We start from the raw sequence: 27,835 nt of genomic DNA on the forward strand, positions 1-27,835 counted from the left end.
GATTGGTTTAAATCCCTGTCTTAGTTCATCAAATAATTTAAGGATATCAACATCATATGTTTATTTATTTATTAAAAATTTTATGAGGGAATATTCCCACTTATTATGTGAATCTCAATAAATTATTTCAAGCTAGTAGGTGAGAAATAGAGAATGTTATAATTATTTGATAGAAGAGAGAGATTATTGCGTAAGCATTAAGCATAATATTAATGTAGAAAGGAAAAACACTCAATGAAACAAACAAGAAAAGAAAAGAGTGAAAATAGACGCCAGTTGGATTTAATGTGAAAAAATATGAAATCGGGAAAAAAAATGACAGAGCCACACACACCATGAAATTCACAATAAAAGTTGAGATAAATTGTGCAAATCTCTCTCCTCACCCTCTCTATTTCGTATGTTTTTACTTCATACTTCATTATACCCTCAAAATGGACAAAGAGATATATGCATGCTTTCAACGCACTAAAGGATATAAACCCTTAAGTGAAACATAAAAATCAAGGAAAAAAAAAATTTGCCCGTTTGGACTCCTAGTGTTGCAGTGTTGTACTCTCTGTTTTTTAAGTCCACCTTGTAGCGTCGTGGTGTTGCAACTTATAATGCTGCAACGATATGCTCTCTGTCTCCAATCTTCTCACCCTCTCTATTTTGTCTCTTTTCACTGCATATTTCTTTTTACCCTCAAAATAGGCAAAGAGACTCATGCTTTCAATGCACTAAAGGATGTAAACCCTTAAGTGAAGCATAAAAACAGAGAAAAAACACTGCCCATCTTGACGCGTAACACCACGGTGGTGTATTCTCTGTTTTTTAAGTCCACCTTGTAGCGTCGCGGTGTTGCAGCTTATAGTGCTGCAACGGTATGCTCTCTGTCTCCAATCAGATATTGCAATACCGCAACACTACATTTGCAACACCTAGACAAGCTAGACTTACGGTATTAAAGTTCGAGATAGCAATACAATCCGATTTATCAATACAATCAAACTCCACACAAAAATAACAATATTACTAATTACATGTTTTGCATAATTATTAGGGTTTTTTTTGCTCTAATCATAATTTCTATTCCTGGATGACATTTTTTTAAATTGGAAAAGTGAAACAAAAATATATAAGAAATATATATATATATATATAATCAACTCCAAATAATAAAAAGAAGACTAATAAAAAAATAGTGAGATAAAAGATAGAAATGACAAATAAATAAGTAAAAAAAAAACTACCATATTTATTCATTCAAATTTAAATAAATATTTGATAAATTTGTGAATAATTATTGTCTAAGAGTGGAAAGGGATGATTCCAATGAGGAATAAGGGAAGAATCGAAGTTCCTTCAGCAACCTCCAATGGACAGTAGTGATGAATGCGATTTAAAGTAATTGAAAATTACAACTAGTTTCCAGAATATTTCATATTGTAAATATACTTTCATCACCTCCTTTTATTTATTTATTTATTTATTTATTCCCCCTTTCGGAGTCATCCCCACATAGTTTTGAAAAGAAAATGGATTTTTTTATTAGAACAAAAACCTGATATAATATAATGCCATATTCTCTCTCCCTCTCTTAGAAAATGATAGTATTGTTTTCCATGGAGCCTTTGGTGCAACGGTTACTCGACAAGGGTTGTGAAATTGAAATTTTGCAAAATTTAAAAAATTAGAGAGATTAGGCTTCGTCTGGAATGACTTTCTTATTATTTTTTAAAATAGCTTTTTAGTACAATAATTCTAATTTTCTACTAGAAAGTTACTTTGAGTAAGAAAGCCATTCCGTAAAATGCAGCCTAGCTAAGGGCAAATTATTACGTCCGGCGTCCGGATTCGTCCGGACATCAATCCAGACGCGCCACATCACCAAAATACACTGGGTCCTAGTGTATTTGGATGACGTGGCACGTCCGTATTGGATGTCCGGAAGTCCGGTAACCGGACGTAATAATTCGCCCTAGCTAAGGCTCCGTCTGGCGTCTGGGATTTTTTTTTTTTTTTTGAATACTTTTTAGCACAAATTTTTTTTTCTAAAAAAGTTAAATTGGAAAGCAATAAATAAACTATCTCAAATGTTCGGCTTCGTTTGGGACAGCTTTCTTTCTGCTTCTTAAAGTAGATTTTTAGTACAAAAATTATTAAAAAGTTATTTTAAAAAGCAGTAAGAAAGCCGTCCCAAACCAAGTCAGAAATCTAAAATAATACAGCTTTGTTTGGACCGTACGTGCATATCCAATAGGCTTATAATAGACAGATTCCACAATGAAGCAATGCTTGGGTCAACTTTGGTGGGTGCTTCGTTTTATATCTTACAAGTTAATTAAGCAATTGTCACATTTTATTTTAAATGTGATTACAGATGGATAAGGCTTCATTTTTTTTTTAATGAATGCTGACTAAGGCTTTGTATGGAATATTTTTGCCTCTTTTTTTTTTCTATTTTAAAAAAAAAAAAATTTATTAGAAAACTGATTTAGAAAGCAACAAAAAAAAAATATCCCAAATAAAATTATTTGGGTCAACTTTCTTGCGGCTTGCTAAAACATTTTTTTAGTAAAAAGAAATTTGTATTAAAAATTGCTTTAGAAAGCAAAAAAAAAATCCCAAACAAAGCTAAAGTCTAAGTCATTTGATTTGCATTAAAGCCACAAATCAATATCCTTTGATTTGCACATCTCAAAGGATAACTTTAGCTTTGTTTAACTTATTTAGCTCTATGTGAAGTTATCCTAAAGCTAAGGTACTAAGTGAAGTTAGCTTTAGGGTAACATAGGTTAATAAAATTAATCCCTAGTTAACTCTGTCCTAAAGCTCAAGTCAAGTCAAAACTAGCTTAATTAGCTAAATCTTTGAATCAATGTAGGATGATTCCTAGAGCTTAGATAAGCTAATCTCACTTCTTAGGACCCACTTAGCCCACTTAGGTCAACCTAGTAAACCATAGTATAATAAACAAAAAAGGTTACAACTAGGTTAAATGGGGTGATTAAATTTTACTTAAGGTAACTTAGGCTATCCAATTACAATCCTTAGAAGTCTTAGAGCCTCAAGAACCTTCTAGACTCACTACCCACCTAGCTAAATTATTAAGATCTTACTAAAACCCTACACTTAAAAAAGCTAAAGATGAGTTTATTTCAATCCCAAAGTCAAATTGAACTAATTAAACTATTATTTCGATAAGGACATATAATAATAGCTCCATCCAACCATCTAAGACTATGGAACACATCTCTAGGCACCTCTATCTAATTACTAAGTTAAGAGAGAGAGAGAGATAGAGAGAGAGAGAGAGGAAAATTGATAAAAAAAATAATTCCAAGCATACACTTGAACATCTAACTATAATATTTTATACACAAGCTATTTTAGCTCATAGAAGAAGAATCAAACAAGGGGCTAATCATTGTTGAGGCTTATACTTCTTTAGTCAATCAAAAATAAGATCTTTCCATCATTTAGGACCATACCATTTAAAATTTCTTAGGCTTATTTTAGAACTCTTAGGCTAGTTTAATCTAACTTACAAGGTTTCCATAAGCCAAGGCAAGCCTTCTATTCCTTTTAGGTTTGAAATTTTTGCTTTCATTAAAAGAAAAAATAGCTTCTCATTCACCACCATAAATATCAATGAGCCACTTTGGAAATGACCAAACCTTATAGTTAGATAATTCTTATCATATCTTTTCTAACTAAGGAGACTACGTGTTATGATGACACAAAATGATGAACAACTATAGAATTTTAACCTTAGTTTCCTTCCTCCTTCTTAGATTAGTCCTCCCTTTCCCTTATGTCAGAGCCTTTCCCTTAAGTTAGAATTCTTCTTTGGATAGTTTCTCTTACTTAGGTTTGACATTCTTTCTTTCATATTTTTATCACTACAGGAAAACAGCTCATTTCCGACAGATTTTCCGGCGGAAATAAATTCGTCGCAAATTCCGGCGGCATTCCGACGGATTTTTTTCACCGAATTTCCGACATAATTTTTGATTGATTTTCCGACGGATTTTTTTCAAAGTCATTTCCGGCGGATTTTCCGGTGGATTTCCGACGGAATAAAAATTAATTATTTTTATTTTAAAATATAGCTTAAATTATTGAATTAATTAAGTTAATTAATTTTTATTTTTTTTTATTTCTGCCGGTATCAATTAAGTTATTGAATTTTTTAATTTTAATTTTTTTAATTTTTTATTTTTATTTTTAAATTTAAGTTAATTATTGAATTAATTAAGTTAATATTTTTTATTTCTGCCGGTAACAATTTTAAGTTAATTATTTTAAAATTAAATATTTTTTATTTTAATTTAATTAATTTTTAAGTTTTTTGTTAAATTTATTTTGAGGACATTCAACCTTTTCCTAAGGTTAGTCATCCAATTCATAGGTTTAGATGTCTCCTTATTTAAATTTAGCAAGTCATTCCCTGTTTTAGTCATCATATTCCTTAAGCTAGATTTCTCTCCCTAGAATCAGTCTTTGCTTTTCTAGATTTGACTACCTTCTTTAGAATTAATTTCTCTTATTTTCTTTGGTTTAATCACCCTTCCTTTCACTATTATCATCTACGGTCATTTTTCATTATCCTACTCTTTTTGGTAGCCTTTCGGGTTATAGAGCTCCCATTCCCTAATAACTTTTATAAATTACAATTTTGGGCTTTCTTGATGTATAAATTTGTTTAATATTTTGGAATATAAGTCTCATTATCATTGAAGTTTCCTTCCTTAGATTTTTTTCATCCTAATCATATGATTGTGCTTGCAGCTTATTTGATTATGCCTTAATGCTCATTCACTCTAACTTATTTTTTATGTTAAGTCTAATGACTTTTTTAATAAGAGATCAATCACATTGTAATAAATGCAAATGAAACACAAGTAAGGTTCTCTAATTATTAGTTTTTTTGGGTACCACCCAAGATGTAGTTAATTTAAGAATAATATTTTAAAAACTTTAAATCCCTAAAAATTTCAAATGAAATATGAGAATAGTTACTATAACCAAATGTCTGACTTACCCAACACTAGCATCATCACTTTATAAAGTGTATTAATCTAAAACTATATGTCTATAAGAATTTATTAATGTTATCATATTGATCCAACAACAACCCAATTTCTCTACTCACCTCCCATATCAAATAGAAAAAAATTCAAACCTAAACTAATATGTCAAATTCACAAGGGAGGGGTTCTCTCTATCTTTTGAGTCTTCCTTGTGTTTTTATAATACCCTACTTCAATAGTGCACATTTCTATTGCACTATGTCACCTTACGAATTTGGCAACTAGGCTAGAGATGATATCGATCACTATTCATCTTTAAGATATCGCCCCAGTTGGGTAATTATATTTCATCTCAGTAGATATAGATTTTCGCTGGTGGTATTTCTCATTTATCTTTCATGTAATAATATTGTTAATCCAATTATGATGGAGACTGAGGCACCTTGCCGATTGGTCCACCAAAATATTGCATATTTGTTAAGCTTCATTTTGACTTTTAACTCCCTACGAAAGAAAACCTTTCGATGTGGCAATTGACCTTCAACCTTGACCTTACATATCACATGCCTATTTATGTGCCTTGTAATTTTGTTCCTTAATTTAAGTTCGTATAAAAACTCAAGTAGTCAAGTTGATAACCAGCTCTTCTCCCCGATGATATTCATGTTGATATCAAATATAAAATAGACCGAGCTCAAACATTTTAGACTAAGGCTTTATTTGGGATGACTTTTTTATTGCTTTATAAAGCAATTTTTTAGTATAAAAATTTTTAAACTATGAAATTTTGTACTAAAAGTTGATTCATACAACATTAAAAAAGCCATCCCAGACAAAGCCTACCTAAATATAATTTCATGTTGACCAAATTCCCAATAAGGCTAAAGTCTCTTCATTTATGACTCTATGACCATGTTATATAATTCTTTGAATATTAGTGACTTGGATAGATCCCTTAGCTAGGACCGAGTGTAGAAAAAAATATTGATATGTTCAAAAATTATATTAAAATTAAACCAAAAAAAATGAAAATAAAAGTCTTACATAATTCATGCAAAAATTTTAAGCCAGCTAGTTTTATTTTAATTTCTTGCTCTATTTTTATCTTGTTAACAAACGGATAAATTTATATTAATTAATAATAGTAAATTAATCTTAAATTTTATACAATAATTTTACATACAAATGCACATGAAACTAATATATTTTTGCTTTTTTTTTAAGGTTCTTGATTACTAAAATTTATCTTAGGTATGCATGCAATATTAGTTCTATAAAAAAATTAATTTAATTTTTATTTAAATAATTAAATTATGCATTAATTTGAATGAGAACTTATTAAAACCTATAATTCATTTTACTCCCTTTTTAGACTCACAAATTATTATTTCATATATTGTACAAACTTTAAATTGAGTAGAAAATATGATAAAATCTTAATTTTCAAATAAAAATTATTTTTAACTAATTATCATTTACATTAACTCTTCTCAAATTTCACAAATAAAATAAAATTTATGAATTTATTTCATTAATAAATTACTGTCAAACTTTTTTTAAAAATTTAAATATGAAAGGAAAATAATATAAATTTAACTCTTTTGCTTTTTAGCTAAATCATAATAGAATATAAATTCAGAGTATTATAAGGAGGACCTTCATGTGATAGTTTTCTATTATGTAATCTTGAACTTCTTACTTCCCGATTGCATGGTCCCTTACAAGTTGGAGTTGCTAAAGAGTTCTGTTGCGGGCTAGAATATACGCGGCGATAGAGTTATAATTCTACGTCTTAGCATTGCACGGATATCCAGCTCGCACACAAAGAACACAATATTTTTTATGTGGAAAACCCGGAAAGGGAAAAAACCATGCTTGATCGAGACTATTTTTGGTGACGTATCAAGTTCTAATTATTATACTATGATGCCAACAATAAGATAAGGTATTTGGCTTGATTATTTGTATCTTTGAAGTTTATTTAAAGAGAAAATTTTATTTTGGGGCCTTACAAACTTCAAAGCACAGTTGAAAATTTTTTTTTTCCTGTGAAGCATAATTGAGTTAAGTTATGCTACATTAGATGAGCTAGTTATTAGAGGTTGATTCAAGTGTAATAACTAGTTTATCTAATGTAACATAACTCAACTCAACTTTATTATGTATCTTATTAAGGTAATGAAATAGATGTTATTTTCTCTTGCACGAAATTATGGTCGAAAGATAATTATTTAGGCATCATTTGGGACAGCATTCATGCTGCATTTTAAAACGGCTTTCTAGTACAAAATTTCAAATTCAAAAAATTTTTATACTAAAAAGTTGTTTTAAAAAGCAATAAGAAAGCCCCCCAAATAAAGCCTTAGTTTATAACTAAGAGGAGGTTCATATTGACATCCAGAAAGTAGTTACACCTCATAATTTTCTCAAAATTGTGATATCTTTAAACTCCAATTCATTTTCAATAAATAAATATTAATATAAAGAAATTAGGGGAAAATTTATATATCTCCCATAAATTCAGATGACCAAGCATTGATCTTGACACAATTCTTAGATCTAAGAATTTAAATGAGAACTTCTAAGGTGCTCAAATGATTATTGAAAAGTTGGGGGAGAACTATTTGGATTTTAATGAAAATAATCAAATGTTAGAAACATGCTATAATTTCACACATGAAAGATTTTTTTTTTCAATATATGTATAATTAATAAATATAAATTAAATATTATAAAACTTATTCCGATCCAAATTTGAGCCAATCAGATGTCTTTTACGGCTATTCGAAGATAGAACGGAGAGAGACGCCACCCTTGCCCACGTTTTGAGGGTGAAACGCGCAACGACGAAAAGTCCGCAGAAGGTTCTGTTATAATATAATAAAACTAAAAGGGAGGGATCAAACCGAAAAAACGCACCCCAGAAACCGCAATAAGGAAAGCCTTAAAAAAAAATATTAAAATTATATACGCAACCCGCTGTATCCCACCTTCCCTATTCTCTTCAGCTCTATTCTCCGCCTTCTGAGCAGAAGATACTGAGAACATAGAACACCAAAAATACCTAGAAAGTGAAACGGCGTGCTTCGCTTTGATCCGGACTTCGCCTTCTTTGCAGAGAATTTTCTGAAGGTTTTCGCTATCCGGCAAGCTCCAGGTGGGTGGGGGTAATTGGCCCTCTTCTTTGGTTACGGCGGATTTGGTTGTTGTTCTGATGAAATCGATAGAGGCGTATCGGCGGATTCTTTGGATCTAAGGTTACGGAAGAGGGATAGGAGGAAGCGTCGATGGATCCAGAGGATCTTAGGTCAGTGCTGAGAACCACAGGCGTGGATCTATGGACACTGATCGAGACGGCGATCGCTGTTGCCGCCGCGGAGCACGGGAGGGAGCTGAAGGAGCGTAGAGACGGGATCGTCGAGAGGCTCTATTCTCTGGCGGATGGACGTTGCCAGAACTGTGATGGGAAGATGGAGGTGTCGGGATTGAAGGGGAGCAGTAGCCCCGTGGGGAAACGCTGGCCGTTGAAGGGGAAAGAAGAAGAGGTAGATGAGCATGAGGAAGAGGATGAGGACGAAGGGAGGAATTATCGCTCTATGGATGATGAACAGACCAAGATTCTCGCCATCAAGGATTTCCTCGATGATCACGATCAGGTTTGGTTAATAGAACATTTCTTGTTATAGCTCATATCTGTTTTATGAGTTCCATTCGTTTATTGAGGAATTTCGTCGAACAGTCTGATGATTCTCTGGTTAGCCTGCTGCAAAATCTCGCCGACATGGATATCACCTTCAAAGCTCTCAAGGTTGCTGTTGTATAAATCAAAGAAATAGTTTAATCACTTTCCTTTTTGCCTCTTTTGAGATTTTTTTTTTTTTTTTGCCTGTTTCGAATCAGGAAACCGATATCGGCAGGCATGTGAACGGTCTGCGGAAGCATCCATCATCTGAAGTAAAAAGACTTGTAAAGCAGCTCGTCAGGTTAGGGTGTCAAATTGACCTCCATTCTTTCTCCGAAATTGAAATTCTGATCGGAACTAACTTATAATTCTATGCAGAAAGTGGAAGGAGACTGTGGACGAGTGGGTGAAATTGAATTCGGCAAACGATAACTCGTCCCCTGCAATCATAAGTGCGTTGTCGAACTCATTCAAATTAATGCTAACTTCTCTTTTTCTTCTCATTTCGTTTTCTAAAAATGAAAATTTTCGTTTAAATCCACTGCAGCTGATGGAGACTCTCCCCAGCAAATGCCAGCCAAGAACAACCAGAACGGCAATCAGGTTATCTCATCCTCCTGCAATTAATGCTAAGAGTATTTCAATTTTCATTTATTAACAGCGAATTGTCTAATTCAGACTCCGGATTCGACCTACTCACCCAATCCGCACGCTCAAAGTAAGTGCCGGTAAACTTGTGGAAATTTTGAAAGCGATTCTTTTACTTAGCAACTGTTACTGTTTTTCAGATGGCAGCTGGCAACCAGAGAGAAATAACATGGAATCAGTAGAAGCCAAGGCAAGGCCTCCTCCACGCAGAGAAGCTCCACCGAAGCCTATCAACTCAACTCCCCCTTCTGCTGCAATAGCTGTAAAGATTCTCTTTTTTTTTTTTCCTAAAAAGAATAAATTTTTACATGATTCTCCATTCAAATTGCTTGAAATCAAGTTCATTGTTGGCGAATAATGTAGAATCATTCTACATTTGTTGGTTGTAATTTTGGTCAATCAAAGTTTAACCACCAAAAATAAAAAATTGTTTTTGATATTTGATTAACAGAAAGCGAAGGAGAATGATAACTTTCTAGACCCGGATAGGTTGGCTTCAGCGAGGAAGAGGCTTCATGAAAACTACGAAGAAGTTAAAAATGGTATTTTTTTGTTGGTTTTTTATGAAGTAATACTTTTTTTTGTTATATTAACCTGCTTTTCTTCTTCTTTTTTGTTTGGTTTGAAGCGAGAAAGCAAAGGACGATTCAGGTTATGGATATTCATGAAATCCCCAAACCCAAAAATGCCTTCTTTGCGCGGAACAGGGGCGGGTTCCAGGCGAAGCACTGATGAACTGAGGTGAAGCCTGAGTAGCGCCACCGGGTAGTCTTCATTTTTATATCTCTGATCCAAAAATGGATTTTGAGACTGTAATTTTTTTGTTGTTGTTGTTGGAATATTTTTTTTTCGATTTTATGCTATATAGTAATTATCCTTAGTTGCTAGTTGATATTATCTAATGCATTTGTGAATTTCTGATTGCTGTGATAGGCGAAAGGTGGACCAATGGGAATTTGCCATGTTTTGCTGTTTTGATGAGTAGTCGGATCTAATACCAGAAAAAGGATAGATATCTTAATTAAATTTTTGACGAGGACAGTATTTTTAAAAAATTATTTTGAGATGAGTATGATATAATTTATTTATATATTATATTTAATTATTTATATTAAAATATATTTAAAATTTATTTCATTTTTGTCAGTATATCATAATATAAAATGTTCCCCTCAGAATGATTCTTAGAATTCTTTGGAGGGCTTTTAATTTGACTCGAATATTGAGAATTACACAGAATAGAACCAAAAAACAAAAGTGGGCTTGGATTGAATTTGAATTGACGGGATTTGAATTAGGTCAAGCCTGCTAGCTATGCGTGTATATATGCATGTATGCTGTGTTTTTTATTTTTATTTTTTAATATATGTATTAAAATCCCATGGAAAATGTCTATGCGTATAAAGCAAAATTATAAATCTTTAATGACTCAAAAGCTTGCTAAAATATAATATTTGTATCAAAATCTAAGAGACTCGGAATCAACATAATTATAAAAATTATACAAAAATAAATTTAAAACCTGCCAAATAACCTTCAATCAGTAGAGGTCCCAAAAAAACAACTAAGTCCAACAGAAGGTCAGGCACGAGCAACCTGCAAAGAAACATTGAGCAGAAAAGGCAGAGGAATCAAACCATGGCCCAACTCGAGGCTAAACAGCAACCCGATCAACAGCATCATAACCAGCCAACAATAACTTGTAGGAGAAAAGGAACAAACCCACGACAGCGAAGAAAAGAAAATATTAAAACCAAAAACTCAAAACCACCAACACCACAACAAACAACCTCAACAAGATACCAAACTGGAGCAACCCAACATAGCAAGAAAGAAAACCCCATAGCCCGGACAACCAAACCATGATAGGGACAAGCCACTCGAGTGCAGGAAATATAGCAGAGCCCAACAAAGGACACAACCGAACCAAAGAATTACTTCTTTTTAGCTTTATTTTTGTTTTTCCCGTACTATGCTTCCTACCACCAAGCCTGAAAGCATCATCATCGACACGAATCACCTTCAAATCATCCGTTGGCACAATCTTGTCATCCCCATTACCTCGGCTAGCCAAAGAAGAACAATCATCCCGCCATTCTTAATGATCCACACCATATTCCTTCAATTTTAAAGCTAAACGAGCATTCATATCATCCTTCGAGATAATATAGATAAGCACATCAATAACATCCTCGTAATTAACCACATTAGTGATAGGCATCACCCCTATGGCATCCATGGAAGAGTCACCAGAAAATATTACCAAATCATTAGAGGAAACATTTAAATCAACTCTATTAATATCACACAAAACCACATTGCCAACATCTAAATTATCTACACAAGGAGCATTATCTTTAAAATCATTCACAACTTCATTTGGGAGAACAACAAGTTGGTGATCACAATCAAGAGATAAAACCAGGCTACCACCCAAACCAGAACAATCCCCTTTCCCCAGAGGAGACCCACAATGAGAGTGGGTCAAGATAACCATCGGAACTAGCACATCATTGCCAACCATCTCATCACTGCTACGATCAATATTCACAGCATTAGAATCACCAACATGCATACTAGGAGAAGAGTTAAGGATGGCCAAAACAACATGCCTAATAGAATGCAAAGGCCCAGAATCCAAATTATCCACAGTTAATCCAGCATCAAAGATAGGAGGGAGCAAAGAGGTATTAGCTGTAGTTCCAGCAATAAGAGGTTAAGCAACAATATCATTCCTTCCTAAATTAACTTTCTGAGAAATCCTATCTAAATGGGGGGTGAAGAAATTGACAATTAGATTTAGTATGCCCCAAAGACTTGTAATGATCACAGAAGGGAGGAAATTCCTCCATAACAATCACTTGAACATTACCTAAAGTATATGGCCCTTTCCAAATAGCCTCACGATAATTTTTGGAGACATCCTAGCAACAGATGGTCAAGAACCAACGGTAGTGGCATTATCGGTTTTCAAAGGGCAACAAAAAATAGAACCCAGATTGTGAAGAATGCGTGGGGAAGCAGTAAGAATATTTTTAAGAAGCGGTAAGAAAGCGGTCCCAAAAGTAGCATAAGATTTCGTTTGTGATAGCTTTTTTATTGCTTTCTAAAATAGATTTTTAATACAAAAAATTTTATTGTATTAGAAATTTGCTTTTGAAAGCAATAAGAAAGTTGTTACAAACAAAGCCTAACTTTTGTTTGAATTGGTATTAAATTGAGCCTATTTATAACCAAATTTAGGTCAGATTTAGCCTGTGTAGCATCAACTCACAAGCATTAAACAACTGCAATTAGCTGGATTCTTCAATCTAACCAAAAATGATTACATAATATAGTCACTCACTACCTTGAACCCTTTTGTCGTGCTTATTGTCTTTTTTGGCTATGTTTGTTTATAATTTTTTTATTAAATAAGTATACTATTTAAATTGAAAAATGTAAAATGAAATTAATTTAAAATCTATCAGTTTAGTTATGCTCCATAAATCCTTTTTAAAATTAATAAAATGTCAAAAAGATAATAGAAATCAGTATGACCATCATTTAGTTGATTTAAATTAATAAAAAAGATAATAACTAAAGCTCCATAAATCGTTTTTAAAATTCTTCCTAATATAATAATTTTTATTTCCTAAGCTTCTAAATACCACCGGCTAAAGTACTCAAAAGGATGTTTGATTTGTGCCTAAAATTCATTTAATTGAATGATTTAAATAAAGAAATTATCTTTTCTCAATGATATAAATAATTTTCTTTATAAAAAAGTGCTAATTACATAAAATTTAGAAAATATATTCATCTCATAATATCTTTACTATATTTGTCATACTATAAGTGCAAAATTATTAATTATGAGAATTATTATATTGTCATATTAATATTATCATATATATCTAATATTTAATAGAGATATATATAGTATTTATGAATGAGATTTATCCCCACTATTAAAAACATGCTTCTTTATTATAATATTTTTATTACTTTCTTTTTTTATTCTTATGCATGTTTGTGATAGCGTTAGGATAAAAATCAAGTGAAGACTTAGCTTGTTATTATATTTTATAACAAAATTAGTGCATTTTAATCATTAAAAATTTAATAAATATTTAAATTGAACTTTTAAATTTATTATTGCATCAACCATAAATGGTTTATTTTTTAAAGGATTTTTATTTAATTGAAACTAAAAAAACTCAAATCAAAATAATGTAATTATAAGAATACAATTGGGTTAAAATATAATAGACCAAAAATTGTTCGAAACATATTTAAAAAATTTTAGATTAGCTTTGAGATGCGTGCAATGCTCTCAAAATAAATCTAAGAATTTAAACTTCATCATAACCAAATTCTGATGAAGATAACCTTTATAATTATATTTAGTTTGTGATATTGTACGTGCATTTTACTAATTGTAGCATGCACTTATGGATATTTTGTAATCTAAGATATAGTTTATTATCTTGATTAATAAATGATTTAAATTTTAATTAAATGGACAAAACTTGTCATGCTATTAAAAACCCAACTTAACATAATTCCATATCATTCAATACTTGTAATGATATTATTTTACAGCAAATATATATTTATAATAATAATCATAATATAACTATGATTATTTAATTTAATTTCATTATTTACCACCTTTAAAAATACCATTTTTATGAGGTCCCAAATCCTGGAGTTGAAAAAATAAAATATTACATTAAGTAGGGGTGTCAAAACCAAGTTTCGAGTCGGGTTCGAGTCGAACTCGGAACTAACCAAGGTTTAAACGATCGACCATAACCCGACCTGGTTATGTACGGGTCGGGAATTCGGACCCAGACCCAACCCGTCGTTTAGGCGGGTTGACCTGACCCAACATGATTGACCCGGACAGCGACGGCGGGATGGCGGTTGGCGGGCGCAGATGCTAGTGTGTGTGCGCGGGCAGCCTCAAGTGCAACAGGGGCGGCTACTGGCAGGTGTGGTTAGCGAGGTCAGCCACGGGCAGCTTCGGGCATAACGTGTGCTGGTGCTAACAGGCTCGGGTAGCCTTAGGCTGGTTCGGACAGCGAGTCGTTTTTTCAAAAGGGTTATCGAGTTGACCCGAAAACCCTGCAGGTCAACCAGAACCAAACCCATTTTTTCAAACGGATCAAAACTGGGAACCCAAATAGGACCCGTTTCAAAACCGTGTTGGGTCGGATTCAAGTTAGGTTTTCATGACGTGTCAAATATTGACACCCCTAAAATTAAGGCTTTGCTGGGACAGCTTCCATACTGCTTTAACTTTTTTAGTTGAAATCAGCTTTAAGAAGCAGTAAGAAAGCCGTCCCAAACGAAGCATAAGGCTTCATTTGTGATAACTTTCTTGCTGCTTTCTAAATCAGCTTTTTAAGTACAAAAATTTTTATTTCAAAAAACTTTTAGACTAAAAAGCTACTTCAAAAAATAATAAGAAAACAGTCCTAAATGAAACTTAAATGATCACCTTTAAAAATATCAAACAATTATAAAAAGCTGTTTGTTATCACCTTTAAAAATAGAGCACTAATACTAATCGCTTGGATTTAGCGCGTATCTCTTAATAAGGTGAAATATATAAAAGTAATTTTATAGTAGGAAATCGGAAGCCCATTTGGGCCATATCTTATGTGATTTATTAATGAGAGAAACTTTGAAGTTTTTTCGACAAAGACGTCTGGGCTACTAGTCTAAGAAGGCAACAAGGCCGTTGACCTCTTGGTCTTCTCAACAGTAGTGCTAATGCTTCAGGGCAGATAGCAAAGCTAGAGCATTAAAGTTGAAGCTCGAGGTGGCAGACATTCTTTAAATCCAGCTATCTAACATTATTATTAGATGTATTGAACATTTCTTCGTTGCGTTGAGCCGAGCTGTCTTTGAAGTTGACTCTTATGTGATTTATTAATGAGTTCGTAGTCGAGCATATCTTGTCATGATCTTAAATTTGAGTTTGAGTTTATATCATAGCTTTTATGATATACGAATTCGAGTTTGAGCTCGACCCAACTCAGCTTGTTAGCTCAAATTCAAGCATGACTTGGGTGAGGCAGGCTTGCACGTGAGCTCACGATTGCTAGTTTCATCGTCGGTGAGTGAGGGTGAGGCGAGTGCACAAGCACGACTGCATGCAAGGTAGATGCCGAGGCATGAGAGAGTAGCGCGATTGCGACCATGATCACCTGCATTGGAGCGGGTGCACAAGTTGTGGCTAGGGCGAGGGGTGTGGTCGAACAGTACTCGGGTCCAATCGGATTAAATTCAAGTTAGTTGGTTGACCCTGACCCGACTTAATTTCAAATGGGTCATAAATAGAACCCGAATTAGCCCCTATGATCCAGGCTCAGGTCAGGTCAACAATTGACACCCCTCAATGATGAATTATATATCTATTCGGTATATGGGAGCCTTAAGGAATAACAACTTAGTGAATCGGAGCAAGGGCATCTTGTTCTAAGGATATTCATATAGTATATGACAATATGAAAACACACAAAAACTAACTAGGTATCATCATGAGCATCTTGAAAATCTTCTACGTGGCTTATTGTAGAAATCTTTAGATATTCAATCTATATGCTAGAGGATATGAAGTAATTGGAAGTTGTATCGAGTAAGCATCTAGAAATCTTCATATATTAGTAATTGGAAGTTGTATTGGTCGTGATCAAGCGATGATAGTCACAGAACTGTAGCTAGTTGATAGAGGTCCATAGACTATATAGTGATCACATGATCATAGTTGGTGAAGTTAATTAAAAGACCATAGTTCCCCTCCTCTCCTATCCCATTGAGAGTGTTGGTGCATAATTATAAATTTTTCAAAGTGAAATACTCAAAATTTAGATTACTTCTTTAAACGGTGAATATTAATTTCCTTAATCATAGACTTTTTAAGCATTTAGGTGTCTCAATGATGCTAGAATTAGACTAGTTTGAACTTTTAAATTCATCTCATCGAGATACTCAATTTGATTATAAGCATTTGAGATTTAGAGACCATTATGCTTGATCAGAGCTTAATCGGACATAGATAGGATTATGTTTTACTAATTTGGGTTCATATCATTGAGATGTTAAATTTGATTATAATTTTTTGAAAAGAAAATTTTCGATGGTTCTGAACTTAAATTTATAAATTTTCAATCCAACAATGCATCGAAATATCAATTTTCGGGTAAAAGAAAAATAAAAAATAAACATCAATCAGGTCTTTTTTTTTTTTTTTTGAGCCCTTTCACATAAAATAGTTATAATACATTCCTTATAAAATAGTTATCCACGAAGGCAGATCCGATACGCAGCTGGATGCAAATGCAAGACCCTCTCGCGACTTTTCCACAGGTACGTACGCGTCAACAGAGACTCGTGTTCCCCACTAGTCCACACTCTTGACCACCTTTCCTCTATATTTTAACTAATGCGGTGACTCTTTCGATCCATAGAACATATTTCCAACCTTCCAATAACCGGAGGTGAGCCTAATATAATCATAATTAGACGATAGAGATCATAGGACTGCATTCGAGTGATAATGGTTGGAAGAAAAATAATAAAGCTACAATGGTTGAAGGATCGTAATTGGGTGACGATAGGGGTGTTAATATTTCGATGACCCGAAAATCTGGCCCGAACCTGACACAAAAATTTTGGTTCGGGTTGACCTGAACCCTAACTGGGTCGGGTTTGGGTTGACCCAGAAACCCAAGAATGACCCATCTGACCGTGCTTGCCACGAGTTTGCCTATGCAAACGCTCGAGGTGCACCTGCCCCGCCTGCCCATATGCCCGTGTCCAGCTATCCCGCTTCGCGAATCGCAAGTGTCCGGCGTCAGGCATCCCGTTGTCCCGTGCCCTGCATCCCGCTTCGGGTCGTGTCAGGTTGACCCAAACCCAAAGCAGGTCGGGTTTGGGTCCGAAAACCTGACCCATTTTTAAAAATGGGTTAGGTTCGGGTTAAGACCCAAACCCGACCCGTGACCCAATTTTGACAACCCTAGGTGACGATGGCCCGAGAATTATAGTTGGGTGACAAAGGGCAAATGATAGTAGTTTGAAGACAGTGGTCCAAGAACCGTAGTCAAGCAACAGTGATTCAAAGAATGTAGTTAGACGAGGTAGTGCAAAGGATAGTAATGTGTGGGCAGCGATAGTCCAAAGGACTATATAAATAGTGGGCAACAAAAGTCGAAGGAATTCATTTGGTGGGCGATGGATGTCGGAAGAACCATAATTAGTTGACAGTGATTTGAGGATCATTATGGAGAGTCCACAATAGGGCGGTGGAGGTTTAAGTGCCATAATTGGGCAACAAAAGTTTGAGGAATGTCATCAATAGATTGAGGTTGAAGGGTGGTAATCGAGCAAGATGGTCTGAGCAGCTTAGTCAGGGGAGGAGGTCGAAGAATATAGTCAGCAAATGGTGGTTGGATGAATGTAGTCAACCAATGATGGAGGTCCAAAGATTCAAAGTCGAGCAATTGTGGTTGGAGGTCTATAACAAGGATGCCGAAGGACTGTAGTCAGACAATAGTCGTCGGATGACTCTAATCGATGGATGATAGAGGTCAGAATGACCATAATCAGACAATTGTGGTCGAAAGTCCACAGTCAGGCGACAATGGTTGAAAAGAATATAGTTGTGAGATGATAATCTGAAAGACCATAGGCGATGGATGTCGAAGAACTATAGTTGGTGAGCAACGAAGGTCAAAAGACTATACTCGGCAGGCGGTGAAGGTGGAACAACCAAGCTCACTTAAATCTAAAGCCAAAGTTCAAGCTCCGGCTCCAATATCCTCTTCCATGTAGATAGTGGCTCTGTTTATAGATTTTTGGAAATGACATACCTGATAAATGTGGAGATAATCCGAAACATTCCATCGAATAGCATGTATTTATTATCTTGATCATAAAGCAGTCATTCAACATTTTAGGTCCATAATGTTTTTCAGAGTTGAGTGACTCATGTTGAGCTTGTTGGATTCACCTTATTGATATGCTTGATTCAACTATAAGCATGCCAAATTTCGAGATCATCTGATCATCCAATTAATATCCTGAGATTTCTAATTACATTTCAAACCATTGATTTGGACTCATTGGGGGGTTCAAATTGGACCAATTTTCAATGTTGTTTGATTTGTCTCATCAAGACATTTTATTTGACTGTAAATTTAATTTTTAAAAATTTTTAATTTAATGTCTCAAAATTCTTTCCCAATCAAAACAATTTTTAGTAACAGACCGAACATCATTTTAATCAAATTTTAATCGGTTAATCCTCATCCTATCTTTCTTCTTGTGATTTATTGTTGGCCGCGAGTAACAAGATCAAATGCAGTCAATTTTGGCATCTGTGTTGCGCGGAAGAGCAGCGTTCAATGGCGCAGCTTGCTTGTCGTGCACGGAATAAATTTTTTTAATTCCATGGATCATAACCCTTCAATTCTCAGTATAAATCACCTACAAGGCACAAGGATTGAATACGATCAAGCCACAACTCGATTTAGCCAGATTCAATATTAAGTTTTCCATAATCTTTTGTTGTTGTTGGTTTTAACCAAAGGACGAATGGCGGTGGAGGAGATTGTGATCGTAGGAGGCGGGATCGCCGGAGTGGCGACAGCGCTTGCTCTTCGCCGGGTCGGAAAGAAAAGCTTAGTTCTCGAGCGGTGGCGCGAGCTTCGGGAGACCGGCTCTGCTCTTACGCTTTCCCACAACGCATGGTGTGCCCTCGACGCTCTCGGCGTAGGCCACAAGCTCAAGCCCCACTACCGTTTGCTTCGAACGTAACTCCCCATGCTCTCTCAGTTCCCTCTTTTTCTCTCACAAATAATCTAATATATTTCTATAATCTAACTAATCTCTTGTTCGAAATTGTGTGGATGGCAGTGGGACTGTAACTAACCTTGCGACCGGAGCTACACAGACCCAGTCTTTTCCCAACGAGGACGATGACGGCAGGTAACGTTCATTTCTTGAGCTTCTTTCTCGTTTTTAGGCTCCGTTTGGGACGGCTTTCTTGCTGCTTCTAAAGCAGCTTTGTAGAAGGAAATATATAAGTCGATGCAAATTCAACTGGATGAATAGCATGTTCATTGAGCTAAATATTTTAATGATTCAAATTTATGCTAGTCTTGAATCAGACTCTTTAGATCCAATTGATTCTCTAAAAATATTGGTAAAAAGTGCTCTAACAATAAATTATAATTTAGGGTTTTAATTAAAAAGTTTAAAACATCTAAAAATTAGATCTCATTATTTTATATATTCTTTATTATTTCTTCTATATTTTTTTATCATTTTATTATAGTATCTATTTAAATCAAAATTCTTTTATATGTAATAATTATAGGTTAAGTGGTGTAGAGATGAGGATGCTTAGGCAGATGAGTGGCTTTACCCTTAGAGATTAGATATGAAATGAGCATATATGTGAAACGATTGGAGTAGTTCCGGTGGAAGATAAGATTTGAGAGAGTCGCCTTAGATGGTTTGATCACATAAAAGAGTGGCCTTCTGATTACCCAGTTAGGAAAGTAAAGATATTAGATTTGACTTATGTTAATAAAGGTTGATATAGGCCTAAAAAGACTTGGTTAAAAAATATTAAAATGGTATTTCTTTATTAGATTTAAAAGAGAATTTGACTTTTAACAACGATTCATGTAGCCGACCCCATATAATAGGACAAAGATTTGATGTTGTTGTTGTTATTCATAATAAACGAGCTAACTTTGAAATCTGAATATTCTAGTTCATAGAATTAAGTTCAAAATCAATTAATTAATCTAACTAAAGAGTTAAAACAATGTTGACTAGAACTTTTACTAAACTCTTCTGCACCCAAATTAATACAGTTACAAGAAATTCCAATGAAATTTGATAGTCGATTAACTTTCGCCTTGATGCATATTGCCATTGAAGGGAGGAGATGGGATCAAGATCAGTTCACAGAACCGCGTTGTTGGAAGCAATGGCAGAGGAACTGCCTCCTGATTCCATTCGGTTCTGCTCGAAGCTCGTCTCAATCAGAACTGAAGCGCTTCCAGATTCATCAACTATCATGGTTCTGCATTTGGACGATGGAGCCATCATAAAAGCTAAGGTACCTATACGAATTAACTTGACTGACATGATTAGCTTCATCGTCGCGTTGGCAATTATATATTTGTTAACAGGAGAAAGATTAAGACTGTAATGGATTAATTACTTGCAGGCGGTGATCGGCTGTGACGGCGTGCACTCGGTGGTGGCGCAGTGGCTTGGCCTCGCCAGCCCGAGGGATTCCGGCCGGTCGGCGGTTCGTGGCCTGGCCGTATACCCAGAAGGACATAACTTCAGACCAGGACTCCAGCAGTTTCTTCTCAATGAGGTGAGGGCAGGGTTCGTTCCCATCAATGATAAGGATGTCTACTGGTTTGTTACCCATCCCACCACACCTAAAGGTATATATATACAAATTTTTTATTCATTTTATGAGAAGAAAATTTCATTTTAATATTATATTTTTAAAAAATCAGATAAAACTTTACATATTATTAAATTTGATTATGAGAAATAGTGAAATACTTTTCACTATAAAATTTAAGAAATGCCGTTTATTTTGATTTGTGACTATCAATTAAAAGATTTTGCTTTAGCAGAAATTATTCTATATGGACATCGAACACAACTCTATATTCAAAGACTAATCAAAATGAACCACATCAGCAAAATCGAGTGCGGTACCAATGTGGCTCATTCTAATTGATCTCCAAATGACGTTCGGCGTCTACAGAATAATTAAGAGTCTTTAGAAGCTTATATATGTCATATCTATGTGAATTTATCTTATTTGTCTCTAAAGTCTAAAAGTAAAGATATATATTTCAGAAAAAAACGTAAAGAACTTAGCCAAATCAAAATATGCAACCTATTTAATAAACAAAACTCGAATAAAACCGTTCCGCAGATCTCTAAAAAACTAAAAGAGACGGCCAAATTAACCCTTTCACATAATTTTCAGTGAGCGAGATGGGCAGAGATCCAGAATTAATCCGTCGCGCAACATTAGAACATCTAATCGTCGACTTACCAGCGGAATTCAAAGTATTCGCGCAGCAATCCGAGCCATCAAGCCTATCCTGGAACCAGTTCCTGTATCGCCTGCCGTGGGACGTGCTCTTCGGCCAACTGCAGCGCGGGTGCGTGACAGTCGCAGGCGATGCCTTTCATCCGACGACGCCCGATCTTGGACAAGGCGCCTGCGTCGCACTCGAGGATACGGTCGTGCTCGCGAGGTGCTTAGCCCACGCGAATTCACCCAAGGATATGGAACAAGGGATGGCACGGTACGCGGCCGAGCGGCGGTGGCGAGCCACCTGGCTCATAATAGCTTCTTATATTTCTGGGTTCGTGCAGCAGGGTTCCGACGGGCGGTGGACAAGTGCCGCCGTTAAATTGTTCAGGGATTTGTTCTTCTACAGGTTTGTATTTCCATGGATTATACGGATTGCGCGATATGACTGTGGAAAACTGCCTGAGGTTTGATTAGCTTCGTAAGGTGAATTAGTGATTTTAGCTATTGGATGTGCCTGGATTTGACTTGTTTGTCCGTATGTATACCTGGAGTTGACTTGTATCTGTAGTTTTTTGCAATAAATTTTAGAGTTTTTTGATGATGTTGTTACTGTTGTGCTTGAAATTACACAATTGAACTTGAACAAAATAACGAAATCAGTGTTAAATGCCAAAAAGAATTGAGGTTTTTGTTTGAGAGGGCTTTCTTGCTGCTTTTTAAAGCAATTTTTTAGTACATAAATTAAAATTTTTGTATTAAAAATTATTTTGAGAAGCAGTAAAAAAGCCATCTCAAATAAAATCTAAACTAATGTAAGAACCATGGGCAGAGTTGGGGGGCCTGTGGGGGCACAGGCAATCCATTGCCTTTAAAAAAAATAGATTTATAATTTTTATTATTTATTATTAATATTTATTTATTATTAATATAGAATTATAATTGATTTTTTTATCCATTTCTTCATCCCCTTATTGCTCTAATTTTTTATATTGAAAGAAATTAGGTTTGGATATTCTAATCAAAATTTATCAAGATAAATAAAAAAATTGGGATTTGTTTCAAAATCAATGTATGCAATATAAGTTGAAAGAGCTTTTTATGATATAATTATTAGAAAAAATCAACGAAATAGAATTAGAGTTAGACCTTAGCTCCGTTTTGATTTTATAATAGATAGATTTAGGCTTCGTTTGCATGACTTTTTATTGCTTTATAAAGTAACATTTTAATACAAAATTAATTTTTTTACTAAAAAATTACTTTAAGAAGCAGTTAAAACACCGTCCCGAAACGAAGCCTTAATTTTGTGGTAGTTGCTTGCTTCTAGAACTAGCTTCACTTCAAATTCCTCTCTCCTGTGTAAGATATGAGGTCATATTAGTGAATGCCATCAGACCATGACCTTCAAAATATTCTAAATATGTTCAATTGTGGACCTAAGATTTCTTACAAAGTGCGCGCTTTTCTATTGCAAAGTCCGGTGGCAACTTCTAACATTTTGGCTTCGTTTGGGACGACTTTTTTATTGCTTTCTAAAACAGAATTTTAGTACAAATTTTTTTTATTTTTGAACTAAAACCCCATTTTATAAAACAATAAAAAAGCCGTCCCAAACGAAGCCTTTATTTGGTTGAATAGCGGTGCAAAATTGTTTTCTACAACAGAATCATTTGGCTTATTTTCTTTAAACCTTAGGCTTATATATCTTATGAGGACTTCGAATGAGTTCCATCATTGATTTCAACCGCTAGCTGTTAACATCTGAACATCTACCGGTTAAAGATTTTTACTTAAATTAGGTCAGAATTAACTCATCAAATTAGATTTTATTTTTAAATACAAAAGTTTAAAAATCACACATATTTTGAACATGACTAAAATATAATACCAAAGGTGAAATAAATATTACTAAAATATTTTTGGTAGCAATTTATTTTCTTAAAGATATTTAACTAATACTCATCATTTAAATGCCAAAAAAAAAGAATATAGTACTTGAAACCGTAATTAATGGTAAATTCATAATAAAACATACACAACACAAACATTTTTAGATAGCTACTTTCACAACATATTCATATATATCTCTCGACCTCTTAGGTTTCGTTTGGAACAGCTTTAGATCACTATTTTTTCTTTCTACTACTAATAGATTTTTGTATTAAAAAATAATAAAAAAGCTGTCCCAAATGAAACTTTAATTATAAAATCACTGATGAAATATTTTTCATGTCTTATCCATCCTTCTTATAAATTTTGATATCTCTCCATTGTGATTCCATATAATAACTATCATCATGTTGTGCATAAACGCCACATTTGAAATAAAAATCACTCGGTCCTTTTCCATCCACCTCAAGCTTCTGCACCCCATCAATAAAAGCCGTCAACTTATTAGCATCAACGTCATGTATCACGTTCACTCTCACCCATCTATTATAGAAACTAGATTCCACCACCACTCCTGAGTAGAACTTCAAATCTCCATCGAAAATCATTAGCATCAGATCTGTAGCTGGTTTCTCACCGTCTGATCGATGAACTTGCATGATGGACGTGCCACTTGTCCCATTTGGCACAAAAACAGATCCCTCAAACTGCCATATTCCGCTAGAATAATCATAGCCCTACAACACATTTTCAAACAGATTAAGAAAGTAAATTCATGAATGAAAAATCTACAAAATATATTAAAAATTAAGCTGGCATATATATACTTTGATACGAATCTCAGTTCGTGGATCTGTGGGGCTTCCAGCTTTGAATGGCTTGTCAGTGGAGTATACCCACATACGGTGAACGCCATTAACATAGCTATAGCGTTCTGCTAAAGGTATGTTGTATGGCTTCTGCAGTTCAAAATTTGCGTCAGTTAAGGGGAGAAGAGTAAAGCCATCAGTGGGATCAGCGTTGCAGAGAAGAAGAGATTCATTCAATAAGCTCAACGGAATTAGAAATGTTAAAAGGAAATGCCAAACAGGAGAGGCCATAGCTGGGAACTCTTTTTGTTTCCAAGTACTTGGAGAAAAAAAGATGGAAAATGGGGCTTTATATAGGACTGAAATATATATCCTCCGACTTGAGTGATACGGCAAACTGAAGTGGTAGGTTGGATTTCTTATTTCTTTTTTAATTTTTTATTTCGTCAAGCTTTATTTATATATGTTATTTGTCATAGTTTTATGTTTACTCATAGTCATATATATATATAATTTGGGACGTAGACGAATTGTTTGGGACAGTTAATTAATCATCGAGGCACTAATTAATGGTTAGATTAATTAATAAAACTAATTAGTTAAGGTAATCATTCATCTCTGTGGACTAATTAGATGAAAAATCAAACCGTGCTTAGCACGCTGATTAGGTAAATTTAAGTTCAGCTCCGTAAGCAGCTGTGTGGAAATTTTATATGTCATAGACTGATCCACTATGCTGGAGGAGAATTAAGACGTATGAATTTGCTATTTGAAACCAGCAGGCTTTCATAGGTTACGATATGGATGCGTGATTATTGCTCTTAATTGATTTAACTAAAATCATAGGGGTTGTTTGGTAGCACCCAGAATTTGTTTTAACTAGGATTTCGTAAATCCCCTAAATCCAGATTTCGAAAATCCTAAAGGACCTAAATCGGTAAATCCTGAAAATTGTTTGGTAACATTCATGATAAATCCTATTAAATCTCGTGTGGTTGTTTGGCTATAGAGCAGATACGTTGTCAAAAAATTAGCTTGATCGGGCACGAATCTTGAGACAAAAGCTAGTTGTGAGCTAGTTACCTGTTCAACGCTAAAACGCAGAATTAAACCTCTATCGCCGCGTATTTTCTAGCCCGCAACAAGAGCGAATTTAACAAGCAGACTCTTCCTCTCAAGCCAATGGATTTCGTAAACCCAGCAAAAAACAGGATTTCGAAAATTCAGGATTTAGCACGAAAAGACATAATTTTTTCGTGTACGGCAGCTTTCATTTGCCGTGAGATTTGGACTTGTATGTTAGGCCGTTTGGCTGGATTTCGCTCAAATCCGACTAAATCCTACTACCAAAAAGCCCCAAAGTGCCAAGTCTAAAACGCTAAAGCAATACTACGAACAATTTGTGTTTGTTAATGAGATAAAAATCTGTTGGGATGGTCGCTGTTTTTTTTTATGAAATTGATTGTGAAATTATAGTGTCTGGAAAGCAAAATAATAAAAAAGCTCTTCCGGAATGACTCGCCTGGACCATAGTTGGGCTAGGCGGATGAGATTGATTGTTTGAACTTTGAAGGTTATGCGATAGCGACAATTGGTGGTAAAGTTTCTGATCGACTTGTTGCCACTAATGAAGTTAACATGAAGAAAATACACTCATTTAATCATTCTAGGCAAACCTTGAAGCATAACTATATTTTATCATCTCTAGAATATGATAGCCGGCCAGATTGAAAAATAGAGAATTAGGTCCGAATCAATCCGCTAACCCGAATTTGACACGTCCCCGACCTCGCAAGGCGACTCACCCTTGCTAGTCGCTCACGTGGCACGCACCCATGAACGACGCACTCTTGCACTCGCGGCAATGCGTCCTTGTCCTTGACAGTAGAGCTCAACGCTCTCACACGCTATCCGTGCTCGACGCTTGCACGGTTGGCCCTCGCCCGCATGTCGTAGTCACGCACGTGTTCACGTGGTCCACCCTCGCTCTCAATACCACTTGATGCTAGAGCTCTCCGACCTCACCAGCAGTCTCGCACCCGCTCATATTGGTCGCTCATAGATCTGGTTGGGTCAACTCAATAATCTAGCGGATTGGGTCCATGTATCATGAATTTTTGATCCGTTTACAAAAATGAGTCAAAATTCAAATCAACTAAATTGGACCTGGGTCAATTTCTGCTTCTTTCATATTACAATATAAGGTTTAATTGATTAGCAAATTCCAGAATGCCGTGTTCTTAACGAATTAGCTTGATTATGCTATGTGGCCGTTTTAAACTTTTAATAGTTCAAGTTGTTTGTGTTATGTCACCATGCGATTTATATTCTTTACCACTTGTGTTTTTTTAGGTTTATAATTATGATAGAAATTTCATTGTATAATGCTTGAATTTTTAAATCTGCTTCGCATCCGAACTCTTACGTTCTCAAAAAAAATATGGTCATAGTTGATTTCAAAAATGTCTATCATAATTAATGGCATGATGAATGATTAGAAAATTCATTCCATCAAATACCAACTTTGACACAAAGTTTTAGACCTTAAGAATGCACGAATATTCAAGCTAAAAATTTACTTTTTTTTTTGAAATCGCCTTTATGCGTTTTTAAATTTTACTTTTAACAAATTTATAATCAAAATGAGCTTCTTAATTATGCTTCAAATCTAATACATTCCATTGCAAGCAACACAAACCCTCATCATCACCACCATGGTCAGCATTTAGCACTGCCATCAAAGCTAACACCAACATAATCACGATCACGATCCCCATCTTTAACACCAAAACGACATAGCCATCGCCCACCAATGCCAATAGAGCTAACGCCCATCATTGGCACTAAATTTGATGCTCCCATAACCATCAAGGTGAATGTTGCAACAATTATTGATGCTCATCATTGACAGAAATGTTGGCACTCATTAACACCATAAAAGGACTCCAGTTGATGTCATAAACATAATGCCCACAGTTGGAGGGATTATTCTGTGCGGACATCAGACGGGAGAACCATCTGGTTACGTTTGGTATCGAGCGCGATACATTTTTTGAATGACGTGACACATTTTTATTGATCTTCAGACGACATCCGGACTCCGCACATAATAATAAATCCTACCATTGACACCAACATTTGCATTCAAATTCACTAATAAGGCAAATACCTATCTTCTTAGCAACAAAATCTCTCCTCTTATAAGCAAAATCATTGAACATACCACTATTACCTCTTATTGATAACTTTGGCCTACTTCAACCTCGTAGGTTATCTTTCATAATTCATGCATACTGCATTGTTTTAATATCTTTTTTAATCATAAAATATTAAAGTTTTTGTAATATAGGACTCATAGAATTGAAAGTATTTCAACTAGACTGAGCGAATTTGTTAAGTAGAAATATTTGGCTAGAGTATTTAACTCTATCCATCTTTATTATAAGCTTTAAAAAAAATGATTTTGATTTTTGTGCTCAATGTAGAGTACATAGAATATTTTGATTATATCATGAAGTGCTAGAATAAAAAATTAATTCATCAATCATCTGTTGATTTGGAGTTAAAGTACAAGGTGGAACAATTAAAATCATGCCACAAAAAGAAACATCTAAAGCCTTTGCATGATATATATATATATATATATATATATTTGATGTGGACTTATAAAGACTCTTGAAAAAATATATTAACATGACTAAAATACAAG

General features: G+C 34.6%; 3 protein-coding genes across 3 annotated transcripts; 2 read left to right on the plus strand and 1 right to left on the minus strand.

Moving 5' to 3' along the window:
• Positions 1 to 7,973: 7,973 nt before the first annotated feature.
• Positions 7,974 to 10,119, plus strand: LOC110102732 (probable mediator of RNA polymerase II transcription subunit 26c). Its single transcript, XM_020831193.2, has 9 exons — positions 7,974 to 8,674; positions 8,758 to 8,826; positions 8,919 to 9,001; positions 9,079 to 9,152; positions 9,248 to 9,303; positions 9,379 to 9,418; positions 9,489 to 9,610; positions 9,800 to 9,890; positions 9,977 to 10,119. The coding sequence occupies exons 1-9, from the start codon at positions 8,306 to 8,308 to the stop codon at positions 10,078 to 10,080; spliced, it is 1,008 nt and encodes a 335-aa protein (XP_020686852.1). The 5' UTR covers positions 7,974 to 8,305; the 3' UTR covers positions 10,081 to 10,119.
• Positions 10,120 to 18,721: 8,602 nt separating this feature from the next.
• LOC110102741 (monooxygenase 2) lies at positions 18,722 to 22,028 on the plus strand. Its single transcript, XM_020831203.2, has 5 exons — positions 18,722 to 19,154; positions 19,258 to 19,329; positions 20,293 to 20,473; positions 20,585 to 20,813; positions 21,374 to 22,028. Exons 1-5 carry the CDS (start codon positions 18,937 to 18,939, stop codon positions 21,895 to 21,897), a joined length of 1,224 nt encoding a protein of 407 aa, XP_020686862.1. The 5' UTR covers positions 18,722 to 18,936; the 3' UTR covers positions 21,898 to 22,028.
• A 1,633-nt stretch (positions 22,029 to 23,661) lies between these two features.
• On the minus strand, positions 23,662 to 24,490 carry LOC110102883 (citrate-binding protein-like). The gene is made up of 2 exons (XM_020831383.2): positions 24,145 to 24,490; positions 23,662 to 24,054 (listed from the first exon to the last, which is right to left on the minus strand). Exons 1-2 carry the CDS (start codon positions 24,415 to 24,417, stop codon positions 23,662 to 23,664), a joined length of 666 nt encoding a protein of 221 aa, XP_020687042.1. The 5' UTR covers positions 24,418 to 24,490.
• Positions 24,491 to 27,835: the final 3,345 nt, after the last annotated feature.

This window comes from Dendrobium catenatum, unplaced genomic scaffold (assembly GCF_001605985.2).
Source record: "Dendrobium catenatum unplaced genomic scaffold, ASM160598v2 fragScaff_scaffold_1117, whole genome shotgun sequence".
Classification (NCBI taxonomy): domain Eukaryota; kingdom Viridiplantae; phylum Streptophyta; class Magnoliopsida; order Asparagales; family Orchidaceae; genus Dendrobium; species Dendrobium catenatum.